The 24,604-nt window shown below is 42.6% G+C and overlaps 1 protein-coding gene across 1 annotated transcript in view; it reads left to right on the top strand.

The window, feature by feature from the left end:
* UBAP1 (ubiquitin associated protein 1) overlaps window positions 1-24,604 on the top strand; it is a 60,427-nt gene that overhangs the window by 34,244 nt on the left and 1,579 nt on the right. Inside the window, exons 3-6 of the mRNA XM_032396796.1 lie at window positions 8,619-8,743; window positions 14,327-15,262; window positions 23,529-23,711; window positions 24,381-24,482. Coding sequence (XP_032252687.1) covers window positions 8,619-8,743; window positions 14,327-15,262; window positions 23,529-23,711; window positions 24,381-24,482 — 1,346 coding nt within the window. The remainder of the gene's footprint in view (window positions 1-8,618; window positions 8,744-14,326; window positions 15,263-23,528; window positions 23,712-24,380; window positions 24,483-24,604) is intronic.

Genomic DNA, 24,604 nt, shown 5'->3' with positions numbered 1-24,604 from the left:
TATTTATTTAAGAGAGAGAATGAGAGACAGAGAGCACGAGAGGGAAGAGAGTCAGAGGGAGAAGCAGACCCCCCGCTGAGCAGGGAGCCCGATATGGGACTCGATCCTGGGACTCCAGGATCATAACCTGAGCTGAAGGCAGTCGCTTAACCAACTGAGCCACCCAGGCGCCCGAGTCTGGTGTTTTAAAATGTTAATTCTCTTTAGTTTTTAACTTATTTTCCACTTTAAGAAAAAAGTTATTTTCCAGAAGAGATTTCTTATTTTTTATTTATTTATTTTTTTAGAGAGTGTGTATGCGAGTGAGCATTCAAGCAGTGGGGGAGGGGTAGAGGGAGAGGGAGAGAATTTTTTTTTTTAAGATTTTATATATTTGACAGCGCATACAAGAAGGGAGAGTGGCAGGCAGAGGGAGAGGGAGAAGCCGGCTCCCTGTGGAGCAGGGAGCCTGATGTGGGGCTCAATCCCAGGACCCTGGGATCATGACCCAAGCTGAAGGCAGATGCTCAACCAACTGAGCCACCCAGGTGCCCCAAGAGAGAGAATCTTTTTTTTTTTTTTTTTTTTATTTAAAGATTTTATTTATTTATTTGAGAGAGCGAGAATGAGAGAGAGAGAGAGCATATGAGAGGGAGGAGGGTCAGAGGGAGAAGCAGACTCCCTGCTGAGCAGGAAGCCCGATGCGGGACTCGATCCCGGGACTCCAGGATCATGACCTGAGCCGAAGGCAGTCGCTTAACCAACTGAGCCACCCAGGCGCCCGAGAGAGAATCTTAAGCAGGGTCCACACCCAGTGCAGGGTTTGATCTCATGACCTTGAGATCATGACCTGAGCTGAAATCAAGAGTCGGTCACCTAACTGACTGAGCTACCCAGGTGCCCCCAGAAGTGTTTTTTTTTTGTTTTATTTTAAGATTTTATTTATTTGAGAGAGAGAATGAGCCAGGGGGAGGGGCAGAGGGAGAGGAAGAAGCAGACTACCTGCTGAGCAGAGAGCCCAATATGGGGCTTAATCCCAGGACCCCAAGATCATGACCTGAGCCAAAGGCGGATGCTTAACTGACTGAGCCACCCAGGTGCCCCCAAGTGCTTTTTGGCTCAGGTCATGATCTTGGGGTCCTGGGATGGAGCCCTGCTGAGTAGGGAGTCTGCTTCTTCTTCTCCCTCTTTCCCTCTCCCCGCACTTGTGCTCACTCTCTCTCGCTGTATCTCAAATAAATAAAATTGAAAAAAAAAGTTTCAACAAACAAATTTCTCTTTTAATATCTGAGAAGATGCCTTGAGATTCTAATTTAGGAAAAAATAAGTCTGTACAAACAGATAAAACTTAATAAACCTGAACTCTTTCCTTTGAAAGGCCAGGCTGTCCTATTTATGACCATTGAGCTAGCTAACTTCTGAGGGAGGTTCATTTTGCCCTTGGTTTAATTTCTCCTAGGATATTGAAATACTTTTTCTGCTGTGATAGATAAAGATGTTTTATTTTAAATTGTTTTTAAAGTTGATCTGTATCGCTTCTCAGCCTTTTGGCTAAGATCAAGTGTAAAGTTGATCTGTTACTGCTTTACAGTGTAATGTAAAGAAGTTGGCCATCGTTTAATCATTGCTGTCCTCTCCCCACCGTCTGTCAAGACTTTATCTTTGTTTTCAGCATTGTTACTATGATGTGGCTTGGTGTGATTTTCTGTGTATTTATCCTGCTTGAAGTTAGCTAAACTTCTTGGATCTGTGGGTTGGTATCTTTTATCACTCTGGGAAAATTTGCAGCCATTATTTCTTTTCACATTTCATCTGCCCCATTGTTTCTCTCTTATCCTTTTGAGACTCTAATCATACACGTATTAGGCTGTTTGATATTGTCCTAAATATCTTTTAAGGCTCTGTTTCTTTTTTTTTTTTTTTTTTTACCTTTGTGTTTCAGTACAGTTAATTTCTTTTGACCTGCCCTCAGGTTCTCTGGTTCTTTCCTCTGCTAAGTATTTTCTGACTATCAGGATAGCCTGGTTATGAACTATCAAAGATTTTCTTCTCTGATACTGCATTTTTCATTTCTAGCATTGTTGCTTTGTCTTTCTTTTTGTCTCTTGTTGAAATTCCTCATCTGCTCACACATGTTCATCTTTTCCACTAGATCCTTTAATATATTTATTATAGTTATTTTAAACCTTTCTGATAATTTCAGTATCTTTGCTATCCCTCAGTTTGGGTCTGATGACTGGTTCCTCTCTTAATGATGGATCACATTTTCTTGCTTGTGTGTCTTATTTTTGATTGAATGCCAGACATTGTGTATTAAAAAGCTGATTTTGTAGGTTACCTGGCTTTTGTTGTTAGGGTGTGAGTAACATTTTCTTGTGACTTCACATCCTGTTGCAGATATCTGTATAATTTTATGTGTGTCTGTCTACATGTGTGTCTATTTATCGATCCATCTGTCAGCTTCCTTCCTTCCTTCCTGCCTTCCTGCCTTCCTGCCTGCCTGCCTTCCTTCCTTCCTTCCTTCCTTCCTTCCTTCCTTTCTTTGAGGCGGGGTGCACGCACCAGCAGGGGAAGGGGGAGAGGGAGAGAATCTCAAGCAGATTCTGCGCTGAGCTTAGAGCCCTACATGAGGCTCAGTCTCACAACCCTGAGATCATGACTTGAGCAGAAATCAAGAGTTGGATGCTTAACCTACTGAGCTACCCAGGCGCCCCTTATAGCAAACTTAATGGCTTTAAGGTAGTGATACCTAGTTATGGAATTGTATTTTTCACTAAATTTTAAGTTTGGTCTTTACTGTTGTTTGTTTTCAAAAACTTCCGATTTGAATCCTCAGTTTGAATTCACAGTAAAACCTGAATTAAGCATAATCTAGTTTCTACCCTCCATTAAGAATTCATTCTCCTCTTCCCTGGAATTGTAACTTTTTTTCAGGAAAACATGCAGGTGACAAGATTATAAGCATATCAGCAATTCAGAAAGAAAGAAATCACAATGACGGTTTCCCAGAACTTATCCTGAGATAGTACATTTTCAGCCCAGTCTCTTCCACTGTGCATAATGCAAAGTGATGTGCAGAACCTGACTTCAAGGAACTGCCATAGCCACAGTCATCAGAGATGTGCTTACTTTCTTTATCGAAACTGAATTTAAGAAAGTGGGCTCAGACATTTTAGAAAGATATTCAATAATAAAGACTGAAACTAAAAAATATTTGGGGTAAGCTGGAAATTTTTTTTTTTTTTAAGATTTATTTATTTATTTGAGAGAGAGCATGAGAGGGGGAGAGTCAGAGGGAGAAGCGGGCTCCCTGATGCGGAACTCGATCCCAGGACTCCAGGATCATGACCTGAGTTGAAGGCAGTCGCTTAATCAACTGAGCCACCCAGGCGCCCTAAGCTGGAAATTTGTTAGTCACAGTGTTTAATTCTCTGGGCCATGTAGTTGAGTTTATTGAATCTTTTTAAAAAATAAGGTGTATTGAGAAACAAGAGAAATTGCTGTCTTTAAATATATATTTTGATATATTGGATAAAAATGAATAATTCCTAAGGCATAGTCAGTTATATTTGCAAAATATATTCTTTATAATCCTCATAGCATCATCATTAATTACGCTACAGTAGTCTCTGTCCATTCAAAAGGTTGCTTGCTTTGTTGCCATCTCTTTAAATGCCTTTTTTAAAAAGATTATTTATTTAGCTATCTATTTTTAAAATATTTTTAAGTAATCCCTACAGTCAGTGTGGGGCTGGAACTTCCAACTGTGAGATAAAGAGTTACATGCTCCACCCATTGAGCCAGCCAGGTGCCCCTAAAAGATTTTTTGTTTTTAAGAGAGAGAGCGTGTACCAGGAGGTGGGGTGGGGTGGGGAGGGACAGAGGGAGAGGGTGAGAGAGGATCCCAAGCAGCCTCTATGCCCAGTGGGAGCCCTGTAGGGGCTCAATCTCATGACCTGGAGAACATGACCTGAGCTGAAATCAAGAGTTGGATGCTTAACTGACTGAGCCACCCTAAAAGATTTATTAGTTTTAAGTAATCTCTACACTCAGGAGTCATCCCATGCTTTACCAACTGAGCCAGCCACGTGCCCCTAAATGCCTTTTTGCCCTTTATTCCTACCCCCCTCCCAAATAATCACATAACTATTGGCTCATTCCCTACTAATAAAGTTTAAAGGACTAAGACCAGGGAAAGTTAGAGGATGTGCCAAATCACCTTGGCATTGGCTAGCGAAATGAAACTGCTTTTTAAAAGCAGAAACCTGGGGCGCCTGGGTTGCTCAGTCGTTAAGTGCTTACCTTTGGCTCAGGTCGTGATCTCAGGGTCCTGGGATCGGGCCCCGCATCAGGCCCCACATCGGGCTCCCTCGTTAAGTGTCTGCCTTCGGCTCAGGTCATGATCCCAGGGTCCTGGGATTGAGCCTCGCATCGGGCTCCCTGCTCAGTGGGAAGCCTGCTTCTCCCTCTCCCACTTCCCCTGCTTGTGTTCCCTCTCTCGCTATGTCTCTCTCTGTCAAATAAATAAATAAAATCTTTAAAAAAAAAAAATAAAAGCAGAAACCTGTAATTGGTGTTAAGGAAGGGAATCAGCAGTTGTTTAAAGGTGTAATAATACTTGATCTGTCTGTCCCTATCCCAGGGCCTACTTCAATTTACAGACTATAAGTCATCAGTGTATATAGCAGTCATGTCACTTTCCTAACTGAAAGGTGGGCAGGGAAACTGAACACGCTTTGAAAGATATTCTCATTTGGCTCAGGTATCTTAAGTATGTTATTTTTTGTAGATAATTTTCTCCCTCAGCTCCCCTCACCATTCTACAGTAGAACTGTTCATTTAAGAAAATTTTGTTAGTTTTAGTGTGGATGGGTTTTCTTACATTTGTATATCATATATGCTTGTGTTATTATGGGTAGGATATTTTCAGAGAGTGTGTGTGTGTGTGTGTGTGTGTGAGAGAGAGAGAGAGATAATTAACCTACTTTGAATGAATAAACATTCTGAAACAAAAGACTTAGTTTTGTGATTGTTAACTTGCCTGTACATCTTGCCAGTGCTTCTTAGAAAATGCTAGTTTCAGGGGCGCCTGGGTGGCTCAGTTGGTTAAGCGACTGCCTTCGGCTCAGGTCATGATCCTGGAGTCCCTGGATCGAGTCCCGCATCGGGCTCCCTGCTCAGCAAGGAGCCTGCTTCTCCCTCTAACCCTCCCCCCGTCATGTACTCTCTCTCTCTCTCTCTCTCATTCTCACTCTCTCAAATGGATAAATCTTTAAAAAAAAAAAAAAAAAAGAAAATGCTAGTTTCAGCTTTGTTCTCCTATCAGGACACTAGCTAAAGTTAAAATCTAACTTTCAGTAAACTTTGAGCACCTGTTTTCATGGAGGACAGATAAAAATTTTTTTAAATTAGAACTTTGCTTTTAATTTATTATTTTTTAAAGATTTTATTTATTTATTTGACACAGAGAGACACAGTGAGAGAGGGAACACAAGCAGGGGGAGTGGGAGAGGGAGAAGCAGGCTTCCTGCTGAGCAGAGAGCCCGACGTGGGGCTCGATCCCAGGACCCTGGGATCATGACCTGAGCTGAAGGCAGACGCTTAATGACTGAGCCACCCAGGTGCCCCTAATTTCTATAATATAAAGAATTTTTAAGTGACAGAGGGTTTTAGCGTTGTAACCAGTACTTGGTTATTTTGGCAAGCTGTGATGATACCTGATAGTTTGGTAGGGGAGCACCTGGTATATTTTTATGAGTAGCCTTGACATTTTAGGTAAATCATTTTGAATTTTATTTATTTTATTTATTTTTTAAAGATTTTATTTATTTGACAGAGAGAGACACAGCGAGAGAGGGAACACAAGCAGGGGGAGGGTCAGAGGGAGAAGCACTCCCTGCTGAGCAGGGAGCCCAATGTGGGACTCGATCCCAGGACCCTGGGATCATGAGCTGAGCTGAAGGCATACGCTTAACGACTGAGCCACCCAGGCGCCCAATAATTTTGAATTTTAATAAATGTTAATTGAATGTGAGTTAAGATAGGGGTGAGAGTTAAATATGAAAGAAGTATAGACCATGTCTTCTTTATTTGTTCTTATTGAGCATCTTATCTGCCAGTTATTATGATGAGATTGGGAGGTGTAGATATGAAACATTTATCCCTTCTTAAAGGACACTCAAATTTTCAGAGTGTCTAGGTGGAGTATAAGGAAACTGTTCTTACAGAGTGGTAAGACCTGAGGTGCTAGTATGAACTGGGTGTTCTGAGATTGAGAAGGGAGTTTGTTCTTAAGCTCATTCTTAAAGGACTAGAAATAATTAAGTAAAAAAGTGTGGGAATGTGACAGGCATTGCCATCTGAGGAAATAGTACTTCTAAAGATATGACCAACTAAGAAACTTTCCTAGAGTGTTAATAATTTAATGGTTATTCCCCAGAAAAATTGTTAAATTGAGCACGGTTGTGAATTTAATTTGCTCACTGAGTGGGAGATAACATAAAATGTTTCAGTTCTGGCTAGAAGGTATGGAAAAGAGAGACACCAGCCCCCAAGGGTGCAAGTACGGTCCTTCTTTCTGCTGGAGGGTTTCAGGTGTATCAGAGCAGTATTTACCTCAGGAAATGGGAATGATGAGAAGATTTCAAATATATCTTGAATTTGTTAAGTCTTGAAATCTGTTAGTTTTTAGAAAGGGAGAGAAGCCATCTTCATGGAAGAGGTATAATTGTATTCTGTCCATGAGCATTCAAGAAAATATACCAGTGTGAGGCCCAGAAGCAATCCTTTTTTTTTTTTTTTTTTATGATTTTATTTATTTGAGAGAGAGATAGAGCACAAGCGGGGAGGAAAGGGAGAAGCAGGTCCCCCACTGAGCAGGGAGCCCAACCGGGGGCTCGATTCCGGGACCCTGAGATCATGACCTGAGCTGAAGGCAGACACTTAACTGACTGAGCCACCCAGGTGCCCCAGCAATCCTTATTTTACTAGCTGTTAATAGTCAAAAAGTAGGAACTATTTCATTGTCCATGATGGTTCTGCCAGTAAGTTAGCCCCCGACCTCATCCAGAAAAGAAACCATGTACATTTGGGAGTGGATAGCTAGTGAAAGTCATATATTAGAGCCACTCTCATTTTGTCTGACCCTATAAATCAGTGATAATGTCCTGGTCTTTTTGTATGATTCAGCTATTAGGCAGAGAGCCTTCAGGGAGTTAAAGTAGTTCAGTTGTATATGGTTTATGTCTCCTGATAATCCTATTCTGATTCCCATGGTCTTGTCTGGTTTTCATTTTCTTTCTTTCTTTTTTTTAAGATTTTATTTATTTATTTGAGAGAGAGCATGAGCAGGGAGGAGGAGCAGAGGGAGAGGGAGAAGCAGACTCCTTGCTGAGTAGGGAAGCCCGATGTGGGACTTGATCTCAGGACCCTGAGATCATGACCTGAGCCGAAGGCAGACACTTAACTGACTGAACCACTCAAGTACCCCTGGTTTTCCTTTTTTCATAAGTGCTATGCTTCTTGAATATTTCCACATCTGTTGCAGAATGGTATCAACTCTCAACCCTCTCATCTTTAAAGCACAGAATATAGTCTTTAAAAATGTAGAGTAATTCTTTGTATTAATTAGAAATGATTCTTTCTAAAGTAGAGAACTCGTAGTCAAAGAGGTTCTTTTGTGGAGGTTCTATCGATTCATCATTCTTAAGTGCCTAATATGTATAGGTTTTGACAGTACATCAGTGAATAAAATAGACTTAAATGCTTTTCTGCAAGGAGCTTACATTCCATTGGGCCAGACAGACAATAAATATAATTTAAAAATGAATTATTTAATGTGTTAGAAGGTAATAAGTGCTGTGGGGGAAAGGATAGATGGTAACATGGGAGTACTGCGGTGAGGGTCAGGTAGTTTTATTTTATTTTTTTTTTTTTTTAAGATTTTATTTATTTATTTGAGAGAGAGAATGAGAGAGAGAGAGAGCATGAGAGGGGGAGGGTCAGAGGGAGAAGCAGGCTCCCTGCCGAGCAGGGAGCCCGATGCGGGACTCGATCCCGGGACTCCAGGATCATGACCTGAGCCGAAGGCAGTCGCTTAACCAACTGAGCCACCCAGGCGCCCTAGGGTCAGGTAGTTTTAAATAGGGTGGTCAGAGTAAGCCTCATTGAGAGAGTGACATTTGAGCAAAGACTTGAAGAACAAAGGAATAAGTCACATGAATATTTAAGGGAAGAACATTCCAGATAGAGGGAGCAGCCCCTGCAGAATTTTTGAGGTGGGTTTGACCCTGTCATGGTTGAGGAACAATTACTGTGAGTTAGTGCAGTGAGCAAGGAGGTGACAGAGTTGAGGGCAGAGGGATAGTGGGCTTTGAGGAGGCCTTTTAGGCTTCTGTGAGTACTTTGGCTTTTACACTAAGTGTAATTGAAAATAAACGCTAATAAGATCAAGTAGGCGCAAGTAGGATTTCTTCCACAGATGTCTAGGGTCAGGAGAAGGTAAGCAGTCAGAGAAGCAAGTCTCTATAACTTCTAGTTTTAGGATAGCATAAATTAATGTTGTATCCTAGATGTAAGATAATAGCAAAACAAATAATAAAGTTCTTTGCTGATATTTTCTACTTTATTTTTGATTGTAGGGACTTTCAGTTACCTTGATGATGTCCCATTTAAGATAGGAGACAAATTCAAAACACCAGCTAAAGTTGGTCTTCCTATTGGCTTCTCCTTGCCTGATTGTTTGCAGGTGGTCAGAGAAGTACAGGTAAGTGGTGATTTTTAGTTAAAGTTGAGTGCATTTAAGAATTTGATGTATAGTGAAATAGGAAAAAAAAATTCTCCTCTTATTTGTATTTCTTATAGCAACTGTTACTGCTTAGCTCACATTGTCTTTGTGTTTCTCTCTCTCTGTGTCTCTCTCTCTCGCTCTCACACACACACACACACACACACACTTACACTTACATGTGTTTATGTATCTTTTACAGATCTTCTGCAATCTGTTGGACTGTATATTCCTGGGTTTCTCTGCTTTGTCCAAAACAAATCCCTACTGCCCATCTGGTTTGCTCATTCACCTCTTTCTTTTGATGTCCTCATTATCTTCTTGGTCACTCAAATTAGGAAATATTTTTCTCTCTGCTGTGTCTCACCTTTACCATCCAGTTCATCCTTACGTGACTTTTTTTTACCTGGACTATTGCGGTAGCCTCTTTTTTTTTTTAAAGATTTTATTTATTTATTTGACAGAGACATAGCGAGAGAGGGAACACAAGCAGGGGGAGTGGGAGAGGGAGAAGCAGTCTTCTGCTGAGCAGGGAGCCCGATGCGGGGCTCGATCCCAGGACCCTGGCTGGGATCATGACCTGAGCTGAAGGCAGATGCTTAACGACTGAGCCACCTAAGCACCCCTGCAGTAGCCTCTTTAATTGGCCCTTCTGCTTGCAGCATTTTTTTGGTATTTTTCATACTGTTTCTAGAATAATATTCCTAAATTAAAGTTTCACATTGTCACATCTCTGTTAAAAAAAAAACAAACAACTGATTTACCAGTCCTTAAATTAAGTCTAGACATAAGGTTGTGTTAAAGCACCTCAGCTCATCATCTCCTCCATATCTCCTACGAACCAGGTGACTACCAATTCATTGAACATACCATGTATATTACCTATCGTACTATGCTTTTTCTCATGAGCTGTTACCTCCACTTTGAATATTTTCCTCTTTCTCACTGTACTAAAAGCTGTTTATCTACTAAAATCTGTTTATTCTTCTAGACTGTGCTTAAATGCCTTCTCAGTAGCTTCTTTCTCAACCCTCTCATCTTTAAAGCACAGTAATGTATAAATGTATAGAATTACTTCTTGAAAGCAGCAAATAGCCTTATGTTTTGTGACTTCCTTTCTTCTCTCAGTGCATATTTATTGAGTGCCTGTTTTTGAGTGATGCTTACTAGGGTTGGGGATAGAGATAAATACCTAATTCACTGTCCTCAACGAGCTTACAGTTTAGAGAAAGAGTTAAATGGGAAAACATTAAGTACACTACCTATCTAATACTTCTTCCTATGACTTAAGATTTTAAAAAATACAACTTTCTGGCGAAGGAGTTTCATTTCTGGGGAATTCTCTGAGGCACCACCATGTTACTCTAAGAAATATTTATTTTCCAGTCTATATGCAGTAGGTAATCAAATGGGAGAATTTCAGTTATATTTTTTAAAATAATAGCTTTATTGAGATATAATTCACATACCTTGAAATTCACCTTTTTTAGGTGTGCACATAAGTGGTTTTTAGTATATTCGAAGTGTATAACCATCATTACTATGTAATTCCAGAGTAGTGTCCTTATCCCAAAAAGAAATGCAGTGTCCATTAGCAGTCACTCCCTATTTCCCTCTCCCCCCAGCCCCTGGCAACCACTAAATCTACTTTGTCCCTATGGATATGCCTATTTTGGACATGTCATATAAATGGAATAATAGATAGTGTTTTGTGACTGACTTATTACACTGAGCATAATGTTTTCAAGGTTTATTCATGTTGTATGAATGAAGTGGTGGTACGTCATTAATTTTTATGGCTTAATGTTCCATTGTATCGATACACTACATTTTGTTTTTCCATTTATTGGTTGATGGACATTTTGGTGGTTTTCACTTTTTACTTATTATCAATAATGCTGGTGCGAACATTTGTGTATAGGTTTTTGTGCGAACGTATGCTTTCAATTTTCTTGGGTATACAAGTGGAACTGCTGGGTTGTCATATGGTAACTGTGTTTAACCTTTTGGGGAACCGCTGCACTGTTTTCCAGAGTGGCTGTACCATTTTACCGTCCCACCCACAGTGCATGAGGGTTCCAATTTATCCACATCCTTGCTAACTCTTCTTATCCATCTTTTTGATTATATATATCCTTACGGGTTTTGCAATGATCTCTTATTGTGGTTTGATGTGTATTTCCTTAATTACTAATGATGTTGAACATCTTATATAGTTTTGAATACTGAATTGATAACTCTTTGTGTATGGAGACTTTATTGGGCCAGAAGAGACACAGATTTCCCATATAAAGAAAGTTTTTACATTGTTCTGTTTGCTTGGTGACTTTTTTTTTTTTTTTTTTAAGATTTTACTTATTTGTCAGAGAGAGCACAAGCAGGGGAAGCAGCAGGCAGAGCTGGAGAAGCAGGCTTCCTGCTGACCAAGGAGCTCTATGCGGGACTCAATCCCAGGACCCTGGGATCATGACCTGAGCCAAAGGCAGACGCTTAAATGACTGAGCCACCCAGGCACCCTGCCTGGTGACTTTTTTATTGGCAGTAAGAAATGTCAGTAACCACCTCTCTGTGTGCAGGATACTACTGTTAAAATAATTTTAATTTAAAAACACTGTCTTATTTTATTTTATTTTTTTTTTTTTTTTAAGATTTTATTTATTTATTTGAGAGAGAGAGAGAGAGAGCACATGAGAGGGGGAGGGCCAGAGGGAGAAGCAGACTCCCTGCCGAGCAGGGAGCCCGATGCGGGACTCGATCCTGGGACTCCAGGATCATGACCTGAGCCGAAGGCAGTCGCTTAACCAACTGAGCCACCCAGGCGCCCTAAAAACACTGTCTTATTTTAATAGTTGTTATATTATTCACCGTTTCATAGATTCATCCAGAAAACTTGTTTTGAATCCCAAATTGTTGCTGTTTTAGGCTTTGCTGGGAATTTTCTATTTGATCATCATAAAGCATTAATAAGTGCATGGTACTGTCCTCACTGTATTCATAGTACCCACTAATAACAAAAGAGGAGATTTGAGCTCCATTACTGTGTGGAATAGTTGAAATATTTTTGTTCTCTAATTGCACATAGTACCTTTAACCTTTGACTGGGTCTCCATGGGGGATTTGGGTGTGGTATTGGTGCTGGTCTCCTTTCTGTTCACAGAAGAGTCAGACCTAGAGCCCTGGACAGATAGATACCTTGACACTTCCTATGACTTTGTCATATTTGCCCTTGCATGACAGTACAAACGTCATTTTTCAGCTAAAAATTCATCAAAGTGAGCCAGTAAAACACATAAATAATCCTTGCAGGGGCCTAGCTTTTATTGAATACGGTTGGTGGTGGCCACAGTAGTGGGAGGTGGCCCTTAGTGTCATTGTTTAGAGCAGAATCTGGTATCCACGAGCTGGAATTGCCATGTAATAGGGGTGTAATCTTGTACAGGTTTCTTAAACCCTCCAGGTCTCCATATCCTCATCTGTAAAATGGGGATAATTAGCTTTTAAGGTTGTTAGAAGGATTAAATAAAATAATGCTTTTGTAATATTTACTCTGGTTCCTGGTACTCCGTAAATATTAGATGCTGTTATTATTTATTTGTACACTGAAACCACACTCTTATTTTTTCACTCTAATATTTCTGTCTTTTTTTTCTGTGTTCCAAGTATTTTATATTACTTTCGTAATTAAAAAACAAAAGTCAATAAAGGTTTTACAAAAAAGGGAAGAAATTTCCAGTTCTTGAGAGTAAAACGTCAGGGACCTATGTTTTTAGGTGGTGGGAAGTTGGTTACAGCCTGTTTTTGGTGGAAGAAGCCAGATGCAAAATTGGATGTCCTCCATGGTTAGAAGGAGCAGTCTGTTCAGTGCTGTTTTTTTCACTACCATTAGTGGTAGAAAGGAAGTGCCATGATTGCCCAGGTGCCTTTCTGGGGCCCAGCAGCTGGCTCAGCGGTATAAATGAACAACTTCTTTTTTAAAGTTTTTTTCTGTTTTGTTTTTTTAAATAAGTAGGCTCCATGCTTATCGTGGGGCTTGAACTCACAACCCTGAGATCAAGAGTGGCATGCTCCACCGAGCCAGCCAGGCACCTCGGGGGGATAAGTAAACTTCCTTTTTTTTTTTTTTAAGATTTTATTTATTTGTCAAAGAGAGAGAGTGGGAGAGAGTACAAGCAGGGGGAGCAGCAGGCAGAGGGAGAAGCAGGCTTCCTGCCAAGCAAGGAGCCCAATATGGGGCTCCCCAGAACCCTGGGATCATGACCTGAGCTGAAGGCAGACGCTCAATGACTGAGCCACCCAGGCACCCCAGATAAATAAATTTCTTGATGTGTGCATTTCCAGGCTTCTCTTGCGTTGTTTGAAGCTGAAAGGCTTGGGGATGACCAGAGTTTCTTGTACTCTAAAACTCTTGTCTGGGCATGTAGGCCTCTTTCCTGTCCATCCCCCTCTCTTTTGTCTCTTCAGCCTTGAATGTACACATAGATATTGTTTAGTTTTGAGGCTTTAGAGTGAACACCAAAAGTTTGTTTTCTCTGAGGTGGATTTTGTTTTTTGTAATAGGTGTATTTTTTTTCCAAGTGTGCAAATGAAATTTTTGTAAACTGAGACATACTTGAAGGTACTGTTAAGGAACTAACCATGAAGTGAATCCTTACGCGATTTGCACTGTAAAATCCTAATTTGAATATGTCTTGATATCTTAATAAGCAGTTTTCCTGTATTTAGAGTACAGTCTGTTCATTATAATTTAATAGGTAGTGGTTTAATAACATAGAATCTGTAGTCGTACTGCCTGGGTTACATCCAGGCTCTAACACTTACCAGCTCTGTGACCTTGGGCATGGCTCTTGTAAACTGAGGGTAATAGTACTTACTTTAAAGCGTTGTTGAAAAGATGCAGAGAGTTAATACATAAAAAGTGCGTAGAATCTTGCCTGGTACCTCGTAAGTGCTTCTTAAATGTTAGGGGCTATTGTTATTATTGAGCACAGGCTCTATCTAGGGCATTGTGCTAGGTAATAGAGACCCTGAGAGGATCTAAAGCCCAGTAGCTGTCTGCAAGAGGCTTGTGATACTGTTGGGAGAAGTGTTTAGAAAAAAATTAAAGGTTAAGTCTATCTGTGGTCACTTGTGCTTGCATCACCTGATAGAGACAGATGCTATGAAAGAGTTCAGAGGAAGAACAAGGCCATCAGCAAAGCTTCACAGGTGGCCACCGAGCTCTGCCTAGCCCCCAAAGAAGAATTCTAGGAAGGGAAATGGCCTGAGGGGAGAGAAGCAGAGGAAGTAGTTGGCAAGATACCTTTGGCCGGTAATGTAGAATTAGAGGTGGTGGGAGCTCTTTCTAGATCATTTCTAGAAGTAATCTGGGAGCATAGTTTGATTAAACCATATAAGGAGCTTAGGAAGCCTTAGTCTTCCTGACTGGGGATCATCTCATACACCTTAAATGCTGCCTTGCCAGGTTCTGTTGTGCTGGTGTGAGGAAGAATTTGCTGGAGGAATTGAGTTGGGGAGGGGCAGCCACCTGGGTTCACACGTCCTTTCTCTGCTGTATCTTTGCAGTATGACTTCTCCTTGGAAAAGAAAACTATTGAATGGGCTGAAGATATTAAGAAAATCCAAGAAGCCCAGCGGGAAGCAGAGCGCAAGGCTGAGGAAGTAGAAGCTAAAGTGAATTCTAAGAGTGGCCCAGAGGGTGACAGCAAAATGAGCTTCTCCAAGACTCACAGTACAGCCACAATGCCACCTCCGATTAATCCCATCCTTGCCAGCTTACAGCACAACAGCATCCTCACCCCGACTCGGGTCAGCAGCATTGCCATGAAACAGAAAGTTCTCAGCCCACCCCACACAAAGGCAGATTTCAATCCTGCTGACTTTGAGTGTGAAGAAGACCCATTTGATAATCTGGAGTTAAAAACTATTGATGAGAAGGAAGAGCTGAGAAACATTTTGGTAGGAACCACTGGACCCATTATGGCTCAGTTATTAGATAATAACTTGCCCAGAGGCGGCTCTGGGTCTGTGTTACAGGATGAGGAGGTCCTGGCATCCCTGGAGCGGGCGACCTTGGATATCAAGCCTCTTCACAAACCCAATGGCTTTATAACCTTACCCCAGTTGGGCAACTGTGAAAAGATATCGCTGTCTTCTAAAGTGTCCCTCCCCCCCATTCCTGCAGTAAGCAATATCAAATCCTTGTCCTTCCCCAAACTTGACTCTGATGACAGCAATCAGAAGACAGCCAAGCTGGCGAGCACTTTCCATAGCACATCCTGCCTCCGTAATGGCACCTTCCGGAATTCTCTAAAGCCTTCCACCCAAAGCAGTGCCAGTGAGCTCAATGGGCATCATACTCTTGGGCTTTCAGCTTTGAACTTGGACAGTGGCACAGAGGTGCCAACCCTGACTCCCTCAGATCTGATCTCCCAGATGCCTTCCCTCTCTGTCTTGTCTGTGTGCACAGAAGAATCGTCACCTCCAAATACAGGTCCCACGGTAAGCCTTTTAAATCCCCCTGAATGAGAGCTCTAAAGATTTCTAAATTCTGCCTAGCAGTTGCCGCCTCACCTTCTTTTCAGGGTTTAGGGCAAGATGGGGCATGGCTATATTGACCTTGCTTGTGTATGTTCTGGTTATTTTTCTGAGGACAAAGGGTTGTTAGCTTTGCCCCTGGCCTGGTTATGTTCGCTTGTTTCTACCTGCATCTTTTTAGTCTTTCCTTCAAAAAGATAATGTATATCATGTGTGAATGATGTTTTTCTGCCCAATCACTTTGTTCTTTTCTCTGCTGCCCCCCCTTTTTTTTTTTTTAAGGCTTGCTTTCTTTGTAACTTTTTACTTAACTTTTTCCTACTTTATTCATTTTTTAAAGGTTGCTTGGTAGTCCTCATTATATCATCTTCCTGCTTTCCTCTCTCCATCTCATTGTGCCCTGAAGGTTGGTTCTTGTGTGTACCATGATTTACCTGTGTTTCTTCAGACCATGTGGTGCCTTAGTAGCTGGGAGATAAATTTGTATCAGAAGTCTGAGCAAAAAGTAGAAATTTGTCACTTTTAAACCTACAGATTTTATTTTATTTTAAGATTTTATTTATTTATTTGACAGAGAGCACGAGTAGGCAGAGAGGCAGGCAGAGGGAGAGGGAGAAGCAGGCTCTCCGCTGAGCAGGGAGCCCGATGCGGGACTTGATCCCAGGACCCCGGGATCATGATCTGAGCTGAAGGCAGACACTTAACCAACTGAGCCACCCAGGCACCCCTAAACCTACAGATTTTAATCCTGCAGTTTCTTTTTTTGCTCACTACTAAGAATTGTGCAGTTTTCTACAAAGGGAGGGAGAAGGGGAGGTTGGAATTCGAATTAGTGTTGAAAGATGGATTGGTAACAGAAGTTGCAACTTGTTATTACCCTGAAAAAAACCCTGATTTTGTTGCACAAAAAAGTTGCAGGCGCAGCTAGGTTCCTTTATTTGTCATAAAGTGTAGGCTTAGTTTTTTTTTTTTTTAAAGATTTTATTTATTTATTTGACAGAGACATAGCGAGAGAGGGAACACAAGCAGGGGGAGTGGGAGAGGGAGAAGCAGGCTTCCCGCGGAGCAGGGAGCCCGATGTGGGGCTCGATCCTAGGACCCTGGGACCACAACCTGAGCTGAAGGCAGATGCTTAACGACTGAGCCACCCAGGCACCCCAAGTGTAGGCTTAGTTCTTGATGTGGTTTCAGCAGCACAGAATAATACATTATTGCATTCTAGAATAGAAATCATAGAAGTCTAAGAACTTTTTGCTATACCAGTTCACAGATATTTATTTAAAGATTTTCATTTATTTGATAAAGAGAGCACAGAGAGAGGGACAGGGACAAGTAGACTCCCTGCTGAGCGTGTAGCCCGACGAGGGGCTTGATCCAAGGACCCTGAGATCATGACCTGAGCCAGCTGAGCTACCCAGGTGCCCCCTGTTCACAAATTTTTTAAATGAAGCATATTAAGAGACTATTTAGAGCCAGAGAGGAGCCTGATTGTATTGGTGGGGTATCTGTTAGAGACTGTAATAAGCCAGTAGAAAGATGAGCCTTGACCTGCTTTAAAGTAAGTGCAAAGTCCCAGCAACAGCCTTCTTGGTAAATGATTGTCTCTCTGTGTGAGTGCTTCCACTGTCATAGAGCTCACTGCTGTTTATAAACTTCTGTGGACCTTGGCCCAGATAAACTTGATAGTGCACTCTGGTGTTATCTCCTAGGAATGGGCTTCATCCTCCTACCTCCTGGTCAGTAGGATACTCTTCATGACTCATTATATGTTTTAGAGAAATTAAAAGCACTCTGGGGAAGATAAGGGATCCTCAGCCTCAAATCCCCCTTTAAAGTTACAGTAACCATTTAGAGACCAGAGCTGATGAACTAATGGCGGAGGTCGTTCTCAAACCAGAACACCTGTCACTCTGACCCACCTGATTGTGGAGTTTCTTTTGGGCCCATCCATTTCAGGGTGGGAGGGGAGTCTGCTTCTTGCTGGCCTAGGGACTTTCTGCCTTCAAGGGGCAGATAAGCCAAGCTGAAGTTCTGGTGTTTTTCTAAGGAAGTCATGGCCCTTAACCCCAAGAAGCAAAGCCTGGTTTCCATCCTGTTCCTCTATCTTAGTGAGTCTTTTTTTTTAAAGATTATTTATTTATTTATTTGAGAGAGAGAGAGAGAATGAGAGACAGAGAGCATGAGAGGGAGGAGGGTCAGAGGGAGAAGTAGGCTCCCTGCCGAGCAGGGAGCCCGATGCGGGACTCGATCCTGGGACTCCAGGATCATGACCTGAGCCGAAGGCAGTCGCTTAACCAACTGAGCCACCCAGGCGCCCTATCTTAGTGAGTCTTTGAGGCCCACAGTGAGAACCTTTCCCAGTGAACAAAGCACTTCTCCTCAGGATAGTTAGTGATTTGAGGATATGAGGAGTGGAGTGGTGGTCAACTCGGCTGTATACACCCTTTACGTAGGAGCTCTGAGGGAAATGTTCCTGAAGTTTGGTTCTTGTTGGCTGTTTTAGGCCCAGTGTTTGGGTCTCACTTTTCAGATTCTGATTTCATGTTTTACTGTATATAAACTAATCTTAGAAGTTGAGAAGTCCATAGGATCATCTTGAGAAGAATCTTGTAATGTGCCCTTCTGAGACCAGCATAGAACTGCCTGACCTAGCCTTAGCCAGTCTTTTCCCACTGCATGTCAGCCTTTTGTGGGCTTTGCTCTGCTCGTTGGTTAGGCTCATTCTGCTTTTGGGTTCTTTTTCTTTTTTTTTTTTTTTTTAAAGATTTTATTTATTTATTTGAGAGAGAGAATGAGAGAGAGAGCACATGAGAGGGGGGAGGGTCAGAGGGAGAAGCAGACTCCCCGCCGAGCAGGGAGCCCGATGCGGGACTCGATCCAGGGACTCCAGGATCATGACCTGAGCCGAAGGCAGTCGCTTAACCAACTGAGCCACCCAGGCGCCCCTTGGGTTCTTTTTCTGCAGATATGGATATATTCCTTACTTTTCCACAGTTGCTTCAGCAAAATATTTCTGCTCCTCCCTTACACTTTTGAGTAATGAATTTACTAATTTTGGCCAATAAGCATTACAGTAGTGCCAATTTGCTTTGAAAGTATATTTAAAATAATTTTTGACATATAGACTCTCAGCTTTTAGGTGTTAATATCTGTTTATTCTTCTGTTGCCATTGCTTTAATACTTACAAGTCCTCTATCTCTAGATTTTTTAAATGAATTTATTTTTATCAAAGTAATACAAGCACATTTGAATCAAGTCACATTTATTTTTTAAAAAAATATTTATTAGAGACAGCATGAGGAGGAGGAGGAGTGGGGGGTGGAGAGTGGGAGGGGAAAGAATCTTGAGAAGACTCATCACTGAGTGCAGAGCCTGGACCCCAACATAGGGCTCGATCTCCCGATCCTGAGATCATGACCTGAGTTGAAACCGAGTCAGACGCTTAACCAACTGAGCCACCCAGGCTCATTTATTTATTTTTGAAAATTTATTTATTTAATCTCCACACCTAGTGTGGGGCTTGAACTCATGACCCCAAGATCAAGAGTTGCATGCTCTTCTGACTGAGCCAGCCAGGTGACCAATCAAGTCACATTTAAAAGGATTATATTGAAAAACAGTGGCTCCCTGCCACTCCTGTTCCTAACTCCAGTTTTGCTTCCTGTGGTCAGGCACTTTTAACTCTTTAAGCTATCTCTGCTGGGATTTATCTCTGTGTTTCTAAAAGTGCTTGTATTGCTTTTTCTAAATTTATCAATTTTAGATGGTTTTATACTTCCTGTTATAGTTGAGGATTTAGCTCTTATTAGCCCCTCCACTTCATTCCCATAGCCTCCATCATAATTATATCACAAATTATGATATATATCTTACATGTATATCATATATATAAATGATATATATGATCACCGTTACCGTTCATATTATGATTGGGTAAACATTTATCGCCAAGTTTGAATACTATGTTGTGATTACTTTCTTTTTTGCACCTTTTTCTCATAAACTACTCCATTTAAAAGGTTTGCAGTCTTCCTTCCTTCCTTCCCTTTTTTTTTTTTTTTTTTAAGATTTTTAAAAGATTTTTAAGTAATCTCTGCACCCACAACCAGAGATCAAGAGTTGCACACTCTACCAACTGAGCCAGCCTGGCACCCCTGCATAATTTCTTTGTACTTGTTGCCAATTTTATCCAGATGCTCCAGGAGAGCCATCAAAGACCTAATAATTTTCCCAAACACATCCAAACATACTGGTTAACCTGTCAGTTTTGAGTCCTTGAATATCTAAAAATGTCTTAATTTTACCCTTATGTGTGAATAATAGTTTGGATGGATTTAGATTTCTTAGTTGAAGGTCATTTTCCTTTAAGAATTTTTTTTTGGGGGGCACCTGGGTGGCTCAGTCATTAAACGTCTGCTTTTGGCTCAGGTCATGATCCCAGGGTCCTGGGATCGAGCCCCCCATGGGGCTCCCTGCTCGGCGGGAAGCCTGCTTCTCCCTCTCCCACTCCCCCTGCTTGTGTTTCCTCTCTCGCTGTGTCTCTCTCTGTCAAATAAATAAACAAATCTTTAAAAAAAGATTTTAGAGAAGCAGGCTTCCTGCCGAGCAGGGAGCCCGACGTGGGACTTGATCCCAGGACCCCGGGACCACGACCCAAGCCGAAGGCAGACGCTTAACAGCTGAGCCACCCAGGCGCCCTCCTTTAAGAACTTTAAGGTTTAAGGACATTGTTTTTTAAAAACTTTTTTTTTTAGCCTTTTTTTTTTTTTTTTAAGATTTATTTATTTGAGGTTGGGGCAGAGAGGGAGAAGCAGCCTCCATGCTGAGCAGGGAGCCTGATGCGAGGCTCCATCCCAGGACCCTGGGATCATGACCTGAGTTGAAGGCAGACACTCAACTGGCTGAGCCACCCAGGTGCCCCTTAACCTTAAAAAAAAAAAAAAAAAATTATTTTTACAATTTATTTGAGAGAGAGTGAGTAGGGGAGGGGTAGGGGAAGAGGGAGAGGGAGAGAGTCTCAAGCAGACTCCACGCTGAGCACAGAGCTTGACTCGGGGCTCAATCTCAGGACCCTAGGATCATGACCTGAGCCAAAACCAAGAGTTGGTCACTTAACCAGCTGTGCCACTCAGGTGCCCCTAAACTTTTTTTATTCAAGTATAAGCCCCACTGATTTCTAGCATTCCTGTGCTTTTCTGTGTTCTTCCACCTCCCTCCCCCGCACCATAGTTTTTGGGATCTTAATTTTATTCATGGTGTGCCATGCCTGGTTCATTGTGCTAGGTGCTCCTGGATCCTTTCAAACTAAGGCTCAGCTTAAAACAAAAATCTGAGATGTTTTTAATTAATATTTTGTTTTTCTTTTTTGGAATTCCTATAACTGGAATGTTGGACCTCCTTGACTGTTCTAATTTGCTGTCCTTTTCTGTTTCCTCTTTGTCTTGTTTAAAGAGAATTTTTTTTTTTTTTTAAGATTTTATTTATTTATTTGACAGAGAGACACAGCGAGAGAGGGAACACAAGCAGGGGGAGTGGGAGAAGGAGAAGCAGGCTTCCCGCCAGGCAGGGAGCCCGATGTGGGGCTCGATTCCAGGACCCTAGGATCATGACCGAAGGCGAAGGCAGACGCTTAACGACTGAGCCACCCAGGTGCCCTTAAAGAGAATTTTTTTAATTTTAATTTTTTTTAAGTAATCTCTAAACCCAACGTGGTACTTGAACTCTTGACCGCAAGATTAAGAGTCACATGCTCTCCTAAGCCAGCCAGGTGCCCCCTCTTTGTTTTTGTTTTACTTTCTGGATATATCCTTGACTATCATATAACTTTTTTTTTTTTTTTTTTAAATCTCACAGCCTTTTAAATAAAATTTTACTTTATCATATCTTAAATTTCCAAGTGCTTTGTCTATTCCCTCTTTTGGTTTGGTGTCTCAGGCTTTGTAGTCACATTTAAGAGTGAGGCACTTAAAAAAATTAACGCGGGGGGGAAATGTATGTGTTGGAGGGTGCTTGCCAATCATTAAGCTTCACTGTAGGTTGAAGGTTACTAGGCTTTGGGGAACTCTGCAAAATGTTAACACATGAATGTTTTGGGGGCTTATAGTTGCACCTGGGAATTCTGCTTGAGGGTTAAGGAAGGTTGGGGAAGGCTGGTGTGTAGACTTTTACTTAAATCCCCCTTTTGTTTCTTAAACTGTCATACACTGTGCCTCATGTCCTTATTTTAGTCCCTAGAGACGGAACCGTCTGCCTCCTGAAGAGGGTCAGGTGGGGAAGGTTTTGCCCGAGGGTTTTATTGTTCTGATCACTTGCTTTGTGCCCTTGCTTTATCCCAACAGTGCCTGGTGCTTCCAAATGCTGAACCCCTCTCAGGAATTTTGAGGAGCTGGTGAACTGACTCCCCTTTCTCCCACTTATAACTTCATTGCTTCTGCTTAGTTACCGTGGCTCCATTAGTATTCTGTATTCTAAAATGTCATTGAAATATGTTGTCCACTGCTATTCCCTCTTCCTTTGACCTTAAATATATTTTTAAAAGATTTTATTTGAGAGAGAGAGAGAGCATGAGCAGGCTGGGAGGGGTAGAGGGATCTCCACTGAGCAGGGAGCCCAACATGGAGCTTGATCCCAGGACCCTGGGATCATGACCTGAGCCAAAGGCAGACACTTAACCAACTGAAGCACCCAGGAGCCCCTCTTTGACTTTAAATATTAATACAGTTTTGTTTTATTATCATTTTAGTGGGCTTTGGGGAGTGAGAATCAGGGTAACTTTGCTATGTTAAATGAAATTCCCCCTTTGAAATCCTAATAGACCTCCGTTTATTCTGCAGCTGATGAGTAGAGCCCTGTAAATGCCAAGCCTAAAGCCAGGGCCTGGGAATTCAGAAATACATGTGATATGGTAACTAACCTCTGGGAGCTCACATTAACATACTGTGATGTGTCAGCAATATGAACAAACTCTGTTTGGCTGTTTGTATTCTCAAGCCCAGGTAGACCCTGTCCTTCAGATTATCTTGGGACCTGCAAAAGTGGCCAGACTGGTGTGATCCAGTCTCTGTCCCCTGTTGTGACTCCCTAGAAGTTAATGACAGCCCTGTGACTGGGCTGCCAGGGGTGCTGGGGGTGAGATGGGTAAGAGGAAACAATGGGCTTTAAGGCCTGTAGTCTTGATTTTTCCCAGCTGACTTTGAGGAAAGTATATGGTTATAGCTATGTAATTTTGACTGTCTTTCTAAGACCAGGGGTTCCGTGCTTCCTAACCCCCTCCCCCTCAAAGGAAGTAAAATTCTGTTGAAATACTTTTCCTGGTTCTCAGGAGCTGGGCCAAACTGTAAAACAGCTGTGACCTTGTGCCGCCTTGGTTCGGTCCTTTGGCCTGAGGGTGAGCTGCCTTCAGGCCTTGGGTCTGAGTCATTATCAGAAGTGGTGGGAGGAGTTTATCGTGGGACTCTACCCACCAATCAGACAGAGGTTAATAGGGTCCTGATGGCAGGGAGCAGGCTACCTGCAGGCCAGTAGAGGCAGGGCCCTGGAGTCACATACCTGTCCTTAAAGGCCCAGCCTGGTGTGGCTGGCTAATAGTCCTTCAGTCTTGGCTCTGTGGGCAGGCAGCTGTGGCAGGGAACTGAGCCTTGCGGCTCATGGTGTGGGGCAGAGGTGGAGTGCCCTTGAAGCTCTGAGACCCTGAGCTGGCCATGCAGGGGAACAGCACTCGCTGTCTCTGCCCAGCCCAGGGACGGAAGCAAGAACAGAGACATTGTCGGGAGACAGCCCCAGAGTTAGGGGTGTCTGAGGTGAATGATCCTTTTAGGACTCTGACATACAACAGCCTTTGAAAGGGGTAATGGAGCACTGGAGAGAAATCATGGCAGCCATCTTGCCATCAGTCCCATGGGCAGCCTCAGAACTTCTCTAATTCAAGCCCAAGGGATTTGAACACAGAAGGGCATGTGGCTCTTGTATTTTCTCATTCTGTAAGCTGGGATGAGGGCAGCGGACAGACACAATTGAAGGTGTCTTCCCAGCTTTCCCTCGCTTGGTGCTCCCTTACCCTTCTTCAGGATGTCTGGCCAGCAACCTGGCTCTTTCTTGCAGGCAGACTGTTTGGGAGTTTGATTAGTGTCAGAAATGGCAAGCCCCTGGACTGGGCTGCTTCAGTGACATGTCTTCTGGGGCCTCAGTCTTCTTTCTTCCTGCCTGATCCTCTTGTTTCTCCACCACCAGGTGACACCTCCGAATTTCTCAATGTCACAAGTGCCCAACACTTCCAGCTGTCCCCAGGCCTATTCTGAACTGCAGACACTGTCCCCCAGTGAGCGGCAGTGTGTGGAGACAGTGGTCAACATGGGCTACTCATATGAGTGTGTCCTGAGAGCCATGAAGAGGAAAGGAGAGAATATTGAGCAGGTGAGTGAGTGGCTGGCTGGGGGGTGGGGGGGTGTCAGCCTGGAGAGAGGTCCTAGACCAGTGTCCTGCTTGTATCCTAGAGCCCCATCACACTCATAGGCCCAGCATCCTTTCTTGTGAGTTCGCGGGACTCAGGGTGTTTTGTTGGGGAAACAGCAGCCTTAGCAGCAGTGCTTCTACTTAAGGGGCTGCTCTGGGACCCAGGCTGGAGGAAAACCCTGGGAGTATTAGAGCCGTTGGGACTGTTCTCTGCCCCTCCTGAGAGGGCACACTAGGCTTGAGATACGGTCAGATGCCTCCTTCCAGAAATGTTTATCCTGTTATAGCTGCCCTGGGGTGTTCCAAAATAGGGTACTGGAGTCTTAAACCTTGGGATCATTTTCTGACTTGGGCTATTTGTTAGAATATCCTGCCCAGGCTGTGGAGTTGACATGGAGATGTGAGTCAGTTGTGACAGGAACGCCTTTGAAAAATTACTCATGTTTATAAGGGTGTGCCTACCTGTTCAGCAAATAGTCACTGAGGTCCTGCTATGTTGGATGCAGTTCATGATACAAAATCAAGTCCTAGCTTGGTGGGGAGCAGATACCACACTTGCTGGCTTGTGTAAGACTCTTGGGAAGCACCGACAAGAGTGGTAATAGGTGCTCACCTCTTTTTCTTTTCAAGATTCTCGACTATCTCTTTGCACATGGACAGCTCTGTGAGAAGGGCTTCGACCCTCTTTTAGTGGAAGAGGCTCTGGAAATGCACCAGTGTTCAGAGGAAAAGGTAGGACCCTTCTGCTTCACGGAAACCCTCTGGAAAGGAGGGACAAAGTAGCGTCCTCTGGCCAAGAACCCCCTTTCCCTACCAGTGACTACAGGCAGAGGTAGTCAGAATGCATTTTCTCT

This window comes from Phoca vitulina, unplaced genomic scaffold (genome assembly GCF_004348235.1).
Source record: "Phoca vitulina isolate PV1807 unplaced genomic scaffold, GSC_HSeal_1.0 scaffold94, whole genome shotgun sequence".
Taxonomy (NCBI): Eukaryota; Metazoa; Chordata; class Mammalia; order Carnivora; family Phocidae; genus Phoca; species Phoca vitulina.
The sequence above is the reverse complement of the archived record's forward strand: the minus strand, read 5'-3'. Positions and strand labels throughout refer to the sequence as shown.